The 13,947-nt window shown below is 40.9% G+C and overlaps 1 protein-coding gene across 4 annotated transcripts in view; it reads right to left on the bottom strand.

The window, feature by feature from the left end:
- MAP2K1 (mitogen-activated protein kinase kinase 1) overlaps positions 1–13,947 on the bottom strand; it is a 32,335-nt gene that overhangs the window by 11,881 nt on the left and 6,507 nt on the right. For 2 of the 4 annotated variants that reach the window (XM_019619588.1, XM_010717593.1), the window contains exons 2-5: positions 6,084–6,294; positions 3,700–3,846; positions 745–822; positions 128–179 (exon numbers count right to left, since the gene is read on the bottom strand). In XM_019619588.1, coding sequence (XP_019475133.1) covers positions 128–179; positions 745–822; positions 3,700–3,846; positions 6,084–6,294 — 488 coding nt within the window. Of the gene's footprint in view, positions 1–127; positions 180–744; positions 823–3,699; positions 3,847–6,083; positions 6,295–9,504; positions 9,582–12,905; positions 12,965–13,947 lie in introns of those variants that run through there. The other 2 variants (XM_010717592.1, XM_010717591.1) reach the window with 2 other exon arrangements.

The following is a 13,947-nucleotide window of genomic DNA, read 5'->3' as shown; positions in this document are numbered from 1 at the left end:
AAAAAAAAACAAAAAGCCCTCTGAATCAAAATCCTATTGAACCACAAGGTATTTATCATGGATGTATTTTTAACATGAATAAAAGCATTATATTGAAGGAGACTTGCAATATAAAATTTTATCTCACCTCTGTGCATTATTTTATGCTTTTCTCTCAGATATGTGAGTCCTTTTATTACCTAAAAACAAGTAAAATAAAAATTTTACATTTATGAAACAAAAGATAATTGCATGTTTTTCTTCTACAAGGATTCCAACTGAATACTAATTGCATTTTGGGGCTTCTGTTACATTAACAATGCAAGTGAATATTTTGTTTCAATTTACCCCTCCAGCTCATACTGAAAAACAGACTCAAGAGGATCCTCAGTGTATGTTTTGCATACACACAGCTTGTTGAACAATAAATACCATAAAGATCATATTAAAAAAAAAAAAAACAATTAATGAAATGTTACTTCTGTTCTTATCCAGAAGCATCCACTGATACAAAGGAAAATGAAAGCAAATGCAGTGAAGTGTGTGACTTGTTCTGGGCTACCAAATAGTGATACGTACAGAGATTGCCTTCTTTTTAAAAAAAAAAAAAAACAAAAAAAAAACAAAAAAAAACAACACACTTTAAAACCCAGGAACACTTCTCTCTGCCACATCTTTCAGTCCTGGAGTGGCTGCTTCCTGTGTTATCGAGCTGAGATGCACACACACCCACCCACAGCCTTTGGGAGCAACGAGCACACTTACTGCAATGCTGACTTTGCCCAGTATCTGCTCTGGAATTCTTCCAGCCTTTTTCAGCACTTGATCCAACGAGCCACCATCCTAGGAATAAATGTTTCAGTAGTCAAGCTTTAATCAAACTTCTCCAAAATATTTTTTAAAATGTAAGACTATAGTCTGAAGATTGCATTTAGGGAGAAATGTTACTTCTCACATTTTAACATTATTATGATTCATATCTAAAAAAACCCCAAACATTCCTTAATGGGAATTACTCCATTTTATGCTTACTTTCTGGCCAGGAACAACATCCACTGAAACACTTCACACAGTCATCTTTGATACGAGTACTTCCATGGCCTGACACTTGTTTAGAGGGGCTGCCCACAAACAGCTGTTGACCAAACATCACGAGTTCTATAAGTGTCTGCAACTTGCAGTTTGATGCACCATCACACAAAACTGCTCCCCTCCAAAGACAGAATAAGGAGGACTGCAGTACAGAATATTTTGTTGTTGATCACCAGCAAATGCTGGAAAATACAGAGCTGCTTTTCAAATGTGTTAATAGCACTGTGATCGTAGTTACATCTGTCCCCCTCCTCCCCAGAGTAGATCCTACAGGGAGGAAATTGACTTCTATCAGTTCTGTGCATCTGGAATGATTGTCAGCTTCCAAGGGAAAAAAGCACCAAAACACAAAGAAGTGTGTCATGGTTTTATGCTTTTTCCATTGGTATTCCACATAACACCACGCAGTGCACTGGGAGTTAAAGAGTTAATGACGTGGAATATCGATGAGAAACCATAAAACCATGACAAAATGTTTCTTAAAGTTCCACCATAAATAACAGCCTTACTAATCTTAAGAGGTTAAATAAACCTAATGCATGCAGACACTCCAAGCAATGTAGAATACACTGCACTGTTGCTAAGGGCTTCTAAGGAGGAAAACTGGTTTAGTATTTTGAGCATATGAAGCAACAAAAGGCCTGTGCAAAAATTTTAGATTTGCTCAAATACTGAACACACAGAGACACTAGAATGTTATTTCTCAAGTTTAAAAGGAAGAAACAACAAAACAGATTGCATCTCCCAGTAATGGAGGCAGAAATCCAGCATGACCAAGTCATTTCCTTCTGCCTTAACCCACCCTTCGGCAGTTTGCGTATCTACATGGTGATGAAAGGAGAAAAGGTAGAATATAAAGCCTTAGAATTTGAAGACTAACACCTAAAAGCCTTATGAGTAAGAGAAGGTAATAAAGTCCTTCACTTGATTAAAAAATGCACCAGCAGATATGTATAAATATATACATAGATGTACAAATATATATAAACCCAAATAGATGAAGCATTATATAGGCAGACTGCACTCCTTGACAGCTATCTCTGCCAAGACACTGTTATATCAGCAAATCTCTTACAGAAGAGAAAGAACCTCCTCTCCTGAGGAATAGCTCCAATTCTGGGACAGGCTCAATACAACTCAGCTGCCTGGAAGTGCTGGCTGCAAACACCAGCATCTTTCAGGAACAGACTTCAACCTTTTTGCATGTTAAATACCTGCTGCTAAGCAAGACTAAGCATTCATTTTGAGTTTATGCACCTAAAATATCAAACCCTGAAGTCGTTGGTTTCCAGGTCTTTTCCACCTGTAATTTGTTTGAACATGTTTTGCTAAAGTATGGATTTTGACTGACGTTAATTAAATGGAAGGAGATTCGTCTAATCTCTTTCCCAAAAGGAATGCACTTCCCACCTACTGATCTGCGTGACGTCAACAACTTAATCACTTAATTAAGACAAGTAATCCACCTTCATTGTTCCATATCTCCTTCATCAGCTGTTCTTTTCATAAAATCCTGGATCTGGTCCATTTAATTCAGCACTGAAACAATGGATTCCACACTGCCTTCTCTTATATTGAAAAGATATCCACCATCAGAGATATCATTCCCTGCTTAGGAACTTCCAAATCCCAATTGCTCCTGTTATTTTATTCCTTGTAGAGGTGAACCTTCGTGGCATTTAATCATCTCTGTAAGCAATGCCCAGTTATTTTAATATTTTTCTTGTTTTTCATTACCATTTTTAATTCCGAGAAGCTAGGTTCTTTATAATTCCCAACAGTCACTTGTATTTTAGGAGTGTGCACACTTTCTAGTCAGCTACAACATGCTTTAAAAAAAATGGATCGTGATCACTTGTTCCTAAGCAACCATCAATTTCTTCTAAAAATTTCAGTAGGAGAAGACCAGAGAAGCACTAAAAAAAAACCAAAAAAACCACATGTACTTTCCAGAAAAAGTCAGGTTTCTCTCCAAAGAAACAGTTTTGTCAGGGAAAGAAGTCTTCAGACTTGCTGTATTGCATGTTGTTAAAAAATTCCTCAAATAAGCAAGGAAAACATTCATTAACCTTTAATTACAGAAAATTGACTTCACATCTGCCTTTCTATAACCACAAGGAGCCACACAGTGCCTAGAATAATGAGGACTTTTCTATTAAAATGAAACTCACTAAAATATTTTTGGTCTTTAAAACACTGTCTAAATTCCTTGTGTGCTTGTTCACTTCTTGTGAACTAATTTTTGTCTGCATTTCCTGTAAAAATTTGGAAGAGACAAAACATGGATTCATCTGAACCACAAGAAGTTACTTTCTCGTTATGAGGGCTACTAAGGACCCCACAGGTGTCATCCCAATCAGTGTCATCTGGTCCACATGCTCTTAATACTGCACAAAAATCAAACCTAAACCAGAACAGGCATCTGAAGAGCAAGATCAGGTCGATATTTTTAAATTCTGAAAAATTTTATATAAAGTACCATGGATATAGGAGAAGAAATTGGGAATCTGAAATGGTTTCAGATTCTTTACTCACACAAGAAAGTCCACTTTGTTAACTCCTGACACTCACATTTTGAGCTACAACCTGTTAAAAACTTTGGGTTACAACTGATTAGTAAGCACTTACCATGTGTTCCATGCAAATGCTGATTTCCCCATCGCTGTAAAAAGCTCCATAAAAGCCCACTATGTATGGTGAATTGCACTCATGTAGAACCTGCAGCTCACGGATGATCTGGTTTCGAATAGCTGGCTTGATCTCTAGATGAATCAACTGCAAAATAATCCATTCTTATTATTTTCTTAGTGGCAAGGGATCTTCCAGAAAGAAGAATTTGTTCAGAGGGCGTGCAGGCTCTAAGACCCAGAAGTTTCCAAAGCCCAGATGGGTAACACAGCCCACTGTGACCATACAAGGGTCTGCTTTGAGCAGGTCAGCCCTTGCAGCCTCCCAAGGCCCTTCCCCATCACAGCTACCCTATGGCTCAACTGTAAAGTAATTCTTATTTTCATAGCAACAAAGGGAAAGACAAAACACTACAATACAGCATGAAGAAGTTGAAGCATTATTGTTCATGAGAAATACTAGATTAAGAGCAAAAAACATGAAGTTATCCCTAAAATAGACTGTATTATATAAACCAACAGATGTTCTCCATATTATTCAAGTATTCTGTCTCCATCATCTCTCCCTGAGCGAGAACCTCCAAATCTTTTAGGAATTTAGGAATTAGAAAGTGGCCAAAAAAATCCTATTTTGGTTAAAAGTTTTAAGGAATAAAAGCTATTACGGAAAGTCTATTAGAACTACTGACACTACCCCATTACTGGCAAGTAATACTGTTACACTGAATAAAGTTAGGGTCTGATACATCAGTAACAGCATCTGGTAGGACTGCAGAATGTCATGTGCAAGACCTGAGGGTAAGACAAGTTTATCTACAGGATGCTGTTTTCATACATGAATTTTTAAGGGGATAAATGTTTCTATCCACAAGCTGCAGGAGTAGTATCAACATCCCGGGTAAGGCTTTGATATTTTTTCCCCTCAACTCAAAGTTCTACCAAAAGAAACTTTGAATCAATATCTATTACATAAAACAAAAGAATTTATAGTTCTCCCAATATGGACAGGAAGTAAAAAATAAGCAATCAAAATCTCAATTCTGATTATGGAACTAAAAGTTAATATATTGAAGAAAACTGTAGTTCAAACATCTCAGTTGCATCCCGTGTAGATGAATTGGGGTAAAATTTCCTGCTAAACTTACAGTATGTAAAAAAAATAATCAGGTAAATTTATTTAGTTCAAGAAAGCCTCAGTGACTTCCACGTCTTAATTTCCCACCCCCTTAAAGCAGGCGTTTTTCAACACTTCTCTCAACTATCTCTATACTGAGCATGGTTATTATTAAAGTCAGTACGTGTACATCTTCCTTTATTTTTCTGAAGGCAACTGCTCTCTTCTTCAAAGGCTTACAGCAATTTCTTTAAATTCCCAATTAAAAAATGGAAATTTTCAGTGTAGCACAGTAACCATTTGAGCATGCCCTACGTTTTATCATGCTGGAAGGCTGCACTGTTTCCCATGAAGCAGGTTAGCCTGCCAGCTTCCTGACCCACTGTGGTACATTGATGCATGTCCAGACCCACTGATCCTTAAGAAGTGCCACCTGTGCAGGGAACATCATTCGCAGAAGGAAGACGCGTGAGGTACCAGAACAGAAATAATCCTATAGAGTCACAGCTGCATCTCCATAGCTGTATTTGGTTCCCAGGGATTTTGAGAGAAAGTGAAAGCTCCTCTTATATATGAGATTTAAAATATCAAGCTATTTAAGGAACAAATTCTCAGCTCTCTTATAAGGTAGGTCACAAGCGCTATTGGTTTTGCAGCATAAAGCTGAATCACTGATACGCACTATCCCCAGAAGGTTGAGTGCCTTTTTGCACAGAATCCACCTCCACCCAAAAGGAAACTGTAAAACAGGAAACATCGCTGTATTCCAGCACATTCCCTCATCTTAAGTTTTCAGAGCTTTCATTTTTTTTTCCAGTATCCTCTGGAGGCCCTTTCCTGGTCTGCAGCTGTAAAGGAAGCTATTGCAGAGTATATGTTTTTTCCATTCCTCTAAACTTTTGACCCAGAGTACAAGGCATTACTACTTTCCCTAACTTGCAGCTTTTGGTAACTTTGTAGGCCTCACATAAGTGAAGCGACTGCGTTTTCTCCAAAAGACAGACACAGCTGAAAAGATCCCATTTGTCAAAATGAAGGGAAAGGAGAAGATGAAAGAGGGGAAGTAATACTTAAACCTCTCATCACTACCATGGAATGCTAATTCTGAGAAATCAGAAGCACAGGATAAGCAAGTCTAACTTCTCCTACTTTCTACTAAGTTGGCACTAAGCAGTCCTTTGTGTGTCAGCATCACTTATTTCTCTGAATTACATTTCAGAGAGCCTGCTTAATAAAGACCGTTCTAAACGCCTTGGTTTCGAGGTACTCACCTTTCTTGCCATGATGAGGCCAGAAGGCTTGTGAGACACTTTGAACACCACCCCACCATTCCCTGCTCCCAGCTCACTGATCTTCTCAAAGTCGTCATCCTTCAGCTCCCCAACTTTTTGTTTCTGGGTAAGGAAAGCTTCAAGGCGCTTCCGTTGCTGTTCATCCAACTCTAGCTCTTCCAGCTTCTTCTGAAGCGCTTCCAAGTTTGTCCTGCACAACAAAAAGAACAAGCCGGCTGTAAGAGGAAGAGCAATAGATCACTGAGCTCACAGACTGAACACATTATATTTTGCACCTATACAGGTATTATCTAGAAGGAACAGACTTAGACAGTCATCCCCATGAGATAGATGTCATTGGATCTCTGTTTTAAGAAAGCAGCATTTTAGTCCAGATAAAGCACTGACAAACACAAGCAGGCAATACCCGGTTTCCTGCATCGTTGAGGTGCTGTCTGAATTCACACGTGTTAAATTCTGGTATCAACAGGAGTGGGTTTAATGACTCAGCAGCATTCCTGATCACAGATCTCGTGAATCACTGCACATCTCTCCAAGCTGTTTTTAGTTCCACATTTTCAAGGATTACATCGTCATTCCCAACAGAGTCTGTGTGTTTAATCCATCGATTTTTCACACAATTATATAATTAATTCACGTAGAAGCTTCTCATCGAGATATCAATAGTTAATTTTTAAATAATTAGACTTCAGATCCCGAGAAAACACTCCATCCCAGTTATTTGAAAACTTAAACACCCATTTAAAATTCCCTGTTTCCAACTGAACTGTAGGTTTCCACAGGAATAAACATTAACAGCAAATATCTGATTTGTTCAGCCAAATTTTAGGCAATGTTCATGGGGAATGCAGAATGAAAGACTGGAAGAGAATCTGCTTCTACAGTCTTCACCACTCTCCATTAAAAAAAAATAATAATAATAATTAAAAAATACAATTAAGATTCAGCAGTAAGCAAGAGAACCATTTCTATTCATCACTTGATAAAACATACAGCAGGGAGGCACTGTTCCCTGAGCAGCCAGGATGGTGCTATGAGGATGAGGCCAATTCCCCAGGACACAATGACAAAAAACACAGAGTCCCAAGGTGAAACCCTCAACTTCCTAATTAGGAAGCCTGCACCTCCAGACAACAATCTTGATGTGAGTGCACCCCAAGGTACGTAAATAATATAAAGCCCACAAGCATTCACAGCTCTTCCCTGCCAAACGATCACTCAAAGTTTAAGCATGCCACACTCCCACTTGGTTTATCAGTTTAAACATGTTAGACAGGATGCAATCAAAGCTAACATAGGAAGTGATAACACTTAGAAGAGGTAAGCAAAGAAGGTGACAGAATAAGACCTCTGATAGAAAGGTGAGCTGTGTTCAGTCACTTGTTTTTGTATTTGGTCAGTCCAGGCATAGGATTAGCAAACGATGAGAAAGTAGTGCCTATTTGCATGCTAAAAAGAGAAAATAAAGAACAAGTTCTACAAAAATATTTGCCCTGGGTGAATGCACTTGGGGAAATGCTGCTCAAAACCAGAACAGTCTTAGATAGTAAACTGATAAACTTCTTCGACTGAAATTATACCACAGAAATAAAAGTAACTTTATGGTGCATGTGCTCCATTTCCGAGCTATCCTACAAAAAGGAAATGCCACCTCATTTCTGGCCTCATCCAGTGCTTCATACCAGCAAACTGGAAGGCAGCCACGTAACAAACATCCTGGAGCATCCCAAGGCGCTTCCCTCTGCAGATAATAAGCACAGCTCGTAAGAACATCACAGGTCTGTACATCAGACTGACTCGCAAGATGACCCGCAAAGAAACGTTTTTGAACTCTGATTACTAACATTAAAATGAAGCAGATATATCACCAGATGCTTTATTTCCAGGTCACCCACTGAGACCAACACGCCGCAGCCTCCAATTGACCTTATCAGGGAACTTCAATTTCCTTTGGGAAAAAAAAAAAAAAAAGAAGAAAAAAAAAACCTCTTCTAATCTGCCCTGGCAAGAAGCCATCCCTACATTCATGCACAAATTCTGAGGAGCAACGCTGAACTCACTGTCATTTTACAGACTGCTTAAGGCAGGGCTGCTCACTTAGAACAATAGAGGAACCAGAGCCACAGGAACAGAATTCAGCATAGCTTTCCTCACTCTGCTTGGGAGAAAACAGCTATTGAGTTTTTGCTCTGAAGCAGAAGAGCCTTTCTGCGCCTGGAGACAACACCAGGATGCCTGCACACGTGGCCTGGAGCAGACAACGTGCCAGTGTGAGGGAACAAACACTCAGTCAGACCGATGCTTTGCAATGACAGACAACAACTTGCTAAGACAGCATTCATTGCATCTGTGTTAGTTTTATACAGATATGCATTACATTTGATTTTAAACAAAAAAAATTTGCTTGTTTCAATCTCAAATTTTGCACTTAGAGAGAGGATTTCCTTGCCTGACTGCATAAGTCATAGTTGGTGCTCAAACAAACACGTCAGGTTTCTCCAGTTAGCAAGAACATGGCTATGGTAGCAAAAAAATATGAAGGCAAAACAGATCTCTGCTCCCATCTGAGGCCAGACCACTTCTCCAGAGGGGAAAAGCAAAGCCTCAGAACTCCTGGCAGTATCACAGAGCAACCCAGGACCTGAGCCAGCAGCGTGCTCCAAGCTAACGGCAGGGCCTCCATTACCTGCAGTGATGTGCAGTAACAGCAGTTAAGTTGTCAGGTCTCCCTTGCATTTTTCAGAACCAATTATTTAACTCCAAAATAAGTGAATCTGAAAACTTTCAAAGAAATTCACCCAAGAAAGACATTGTCCAAATTACTGCCCAGATTATAAAAGTAGCTGGAGATGCTATGGTTGGTTACAGTTACCTTCTGTCCTGCCCTTTGTTACTCTCTTTTTTTTTTAACCCTCTCTCATTCTGGTCACTTGCTTGAGGCATTTGAAATTGATTAAATAAGGGTATTTTGAAGCATTAAAATAGCTGGTAGTAATCTAGCTCCAGTATTCAAGGGAAATGAGAACTAGGAAGCTGTAGATTTGGATTCTGGCTTCTGCAGCAATCCTGCTCCCAACCAGTAACTGGGGCCATTATCTGACCATCATAGCATGAAGGCAGAACAACACTGAAGAGCAATGAACATGCCAGAACAGATGTGTAGGTAACAGGTAATCACTGCATTCCAAGTGTTACAGATGAAACCAAAACAGCAAATACAGAAGATGGAATACACAGTTCAATGCTACAGAAAGACCCCACAAAGATGCTATGGAAGTTCTAAAAGCAGCAGAACGCAGGCGTGCCAACAGCCACCTCCAGAAGCAGCTCTGGGAGGTACTCAATCTTACACAGAACTTACTCAAAAAGACAGATTCCTATTAAAATTCATCACCATTACCTTCTGCAGTCTTGGAGCTGTTTTTTCACTGTCACAAAGCTACGTCTTTGCCAGGGTTCCATCAAAGCAGGAAATCATCAAAACCACCTCAAGGCTCCCCTGTTCCAAGCACTATTCCGAAGCAACAGGTTATCATCCAATTTATTGCTATCAGTTCCAAAGCCAAGCACACACTAACACAGTGCACCAGGGAAAGAATCCAGCTTTTGTAATGTGACCATCTGAGTGAAGCAGCAGGGAGGTCAGTGCTGTTCTCCCCATTTGTTAAAGACACAGTGCAATCCTGCAGGACGCGTTCAATAATTGCCTCCTTCATCAACGGGAAGGAATGGGAGAAGATGCTGTACAGCTAGCTGACATCACTACTTTATAAATTTGTCTTAATTACTGAACTTCAGGGGCAATTATTACAAGATTTCTCATCTAGATGAAGAAAATAAATCAAAAGCAACCAAAATTTCAACTTCACATTCAATAGAAGTTTGGGGTTGTTTTCCTCTTACAAAGGCAGCAGTAAGTCACAGGTGTTCTGGAGGTGGGATCATCTCAGCCTGCACTCCATCAGGTCAGATCCTCCCCATTAAGTCAACTCTGCTTCTTTCTTTTCACATTCTAAGAACAGCAACAGTCACGCAGTACTTCTGTAACCTCTGAAGTGTCACAGCGCACAACAGAACTCAACCACAGAGCACTTCCCAGCAGAAGACACACTTGAGTCAAGCAGCAACCATCCTCTGATGCTCAGGGAGAAGTTCCCCCTCTGCCTACAGGATGTCACATACCAGTGAGCGAGGAGATACTGCTGAGCAACTCTCTTTCCTTGCTCTGATTTTCACGCTCACGTTGGATGAAGAGGAGCGACAGATTCTGCAAAGGGCGCTCCCTCTGTACATGGGCGGAAGGCAAGAGGAGCCTTCAGTTCACACTTTTAGGGGCAGCCACCTCAGCACTGAAGAAAGCACTTCTGAAGGAGAAGATGAGACATCTGAGAGCACTGTTGCTCTCTGACTTGAGAAAGGGAAGAGAAATACTGCCATAGTCTTCTGCTACGTAATGCAATATGAGAAGAGAGCTCCTTGCTCTTAGTTCACACTTACAGTACTCCACATCCTTGAGATTTTCTTTAAACTCACTTTAGCAAAGCCTAAATTAACACTGAAGTCTGCATTAACACCACACTCAAGCCATAAGTCTACTTCAGAAAAGAAGAAATTGGAAGAGGAAGCAGAAACCCAATGCCATCTTTAACAGTACTTTGTCACATAGCTGTTCAAAGCTATCACAATCGGTTCTGCAAGCTGAACAATTAGCAAAAGAGAAAGCATAAAGAAGTACATTCACTTGCAGCTCTGCTGTCAGATGAGGACACAAGCTGAGGGGCTGTTTTCTAGAACAGTGACAGTAATACTTTCCCCAAGCCTACTCAGCTGTCAATCTAAAGCAGAAAGTAGGCAGTTCACTACATTATTTCCACAAACCACCTCGACCAGGGAGTTGAAACAAAATAGGAAGAACATGAAGGCACTCTGCAGTATTCAGAAGAAAGACTGCTGTTTTGCATGACAGTGCCAAACCTGGGCAATAAGGCTTTTTGGGAAAAAAAACACCAAACAAAACAATTTAACTTTGTCTTTAATAAAGCACAGTTGAGAGAATAGGATGGAAAATGTGATCTGAGCAGTCCACAGCTTACAGGACAGGTGCATCTGCTTCTGGACTGACTCCAGGGCAGCCTCAGAGAGCGTGCAAATAAAACAACACAGAGATCTGACCCCACTCTGTGCGATCAACGTGGGAAAAATACACTGCTTTCCAACTGCCACTCATTTTCAGGTTTGCATGCTAGAAGTAATGATTATTTACGAAGGACCTATGGGACATAGGGTTGCCCAATGTAAGTGCTTTTTACTAGCATTAAAATTAACACCTCAACACACCATTCTGTGTTCAGGATGCAGAGATGGTAAGGCACATTTTGAGGAAAAGCAGATGATTCCAAATCACAGCTATTTCTCAGTAAAAGGTATGTGAAACTAACCCAAACTTTACTGTCTGAAAAGCTTCCTGCCAGACCAATTCTACTTAAAATATATTTTCTCATTTATCTAAAGCCAAAACGTGTGTGTTCTAAAGAAAATGCAATGCAATTTTAGGTCTCTAACAACTGGCACAAGCTGAGTCCCCACTGGCTGAGCCACGAGGTAGGCACTCGTGTTTTGCTCAATCCCAACCAGTACACCACACAACTTCTCAGACTGTTGGTTTTTTTTTTTTTTCCCCCCAAACAAGCAGAAGTGTCAGGTAACACATCTGATCTGAAGGCTGAGCTCACCAAAGAGACAAAGCCACAGATGTGAGTAGCAGCACAAAGGGACAGACATCAGCTTCCCAACCTTTTGCTCCTGGAGCCTTTGGCAGCTGCTCGCAGGCACCGTTTGGGTTACAGACCTCCAACCTGGGCAGCAGCAGAGCTGCCGGCAAGGCTCCAGCCCACTTCCCACATTTGATGCCGTGGCTAAGCTTTACAACCAGTATCCTGCTCAGTCAGTAGCTTTCTCTGGACCTGCTGCAGTGTTGAAAGAGAAGTTCGTAGCAAATTAACTCTGCAATCTCTATTTTAAAAAATCCTAAGAACTGCATCACCAAGTTCTGCACCTTCCTGCCACACACAGCTGTGCACCCATCGCTGCTATTCCCAGCCCCAGGGCTATCCATGCTTCCTTGTGGACACAAGTTTGATGGAGATTCAAAACAACACAAAGAATAAACAGATCTTATCAAGTTCTAATCACCAGCCCACACGTGTGCATTGAGACGTCCTGATTTTCAAATCTTTCAAGTAAGTCTCCAAACCCTTGAGTAGAATTTAATAAAAGCAAGGGCTAGGTAGGGCAATAGCAACAGCTACAGTATCCTCACAACTCCCTGATGGTAAGGACATAGCTTTAGAGAGACACTACGGTAAGAAAGATGAAGTTACAGTATCTGCTTACAATGCCCCAGTGCCAAGATCACAACTCCGAGCCTCAGGGGCAGAGCAGAGCAGAGCAGAGGAGCAGGAATGCTGCCAAAAGCTGCAACTGAGCATCAGAGATGGGGAAAGAGAAGTGCCTGAATATGCAGATAAAAACATAACAAAAGCTATAGCTGGGACTCAGAGAAAACTGAATAAACATTTAGATCTTTCACCGAATTTGAAAGATTATTTAAGACAGAGTACTACCAATATTACCATTTACTAAAGGAAATAATCATTTTGATTTTGTATGTACAGAAATATCCATATACATACACACCTACATAAAGGCAGAATATGCCTGTATACAAAAAAAGCAGAGTTAATATCCTCACAGAATATGCATCCTGTGCATCAGATTCTTGCATTAGAGCCATTGACTCACCTTCCCACCACACTGGAAAAAGTTCTAGAAGAGCAAAGAGTCATAAAAACAACAACAACAAAAAAGAGACAAGCTGCCAGGAAGCTTCGTTTTAAAAGCCTTCAGGTAGGTATTTAGGAAGGTGCTCATCTGTGCAGGGGTCACACACAGGGAGCAGTGTGGAGCAGAGTGGAGCAGTGTGGAGCAGCCTGCTCGTGCTCCCAGGTGTAACACACAGCAACAGCTGCCCCTGCACTTCCTCCTGCTGTCAGAGGAAAAGCCCTGCTGCAATTCACTCTCCTGTTGCTCGGACTGAGTCAGGCTAAGGACAGCTTCTCACCAGATGTTTGCAAAGGGATTCCCAGCAGTGAGTCTGTCTGCCCCAGTTGCTCAATTCCTGCAGTGCTGACTGGCAGGCAGCTTTCCTAAGCATAATAAGAGACTGCCCGAGTAAATAATGCAGAACATGTATCAACCAGAAATCACCTGATTGCTCATTTCTAACGATGTATCAGGAAGCCTTCAGAACAAAAGCTCCGCTGCTTCCTTCCAAAGAAAGCTCTTAGGGAGAAAGAACAGCCTCCCCCAGAATTCAGCAAGCTACAAACTGATTCTGCCAGCTAACACTGCTCCCTTGGACAGCCATGCTGGTGCTCTGGCAGTGGGATCCAGAAACCTTCCAACCACAGCCCACCCACAGGGCAATGACGGAGAACAAATGCAGCTGCCAGGAGCTGAACAGAGGGTAACATGGGAAGGAGCATGGAGGGGAGCTTTTGTATGAGAATGTTTGGAATGTGAAGACCATCCAACAGACAATTCCTTCCTCTGTTCATTTCAGAACATCCCTCCCGTGCACGTTCCAAAACTCACTTGATACCCACTCCAACAGCTGCCTGATGAACTTCCTGCCTCAAGAAAATTCCCTACAGTTCTCAAGGCTTTTTAGTTCCTCCAGACAATGCTGCAGCAAACATCCTTTGCCCACATTAACAGTAGCACTACTGACATGCCAAACAAATAATTTGAGTGCATAGGAGGTTTGCCTTTCCAACTTTTTTTT

The sequence above is a fragment of the Meleagris gallopavo genome, chromosome 12, assembly GCF_000146605.3.
Source record: "Meleagris gallopavo isolate NT-WF06-2002-E0010 breed Aviagen turkey brand Nicholas breeding stock chromosome 12, Turkey_5.1, whole genome shotgun sequence".
Classification (NCBI taxonomy): domain Eukaryota; kingdom Metazoa; phylum Chordata; class Aves; order Galliformes; family Phasianidae; genus Meleagris; species Meleagris gallopavo.
The sequence above is the reverse complement of the archived record's forward strand: the minus strand, read 5'-3'. Positions and strand labels throughout refer to the sequence as shown.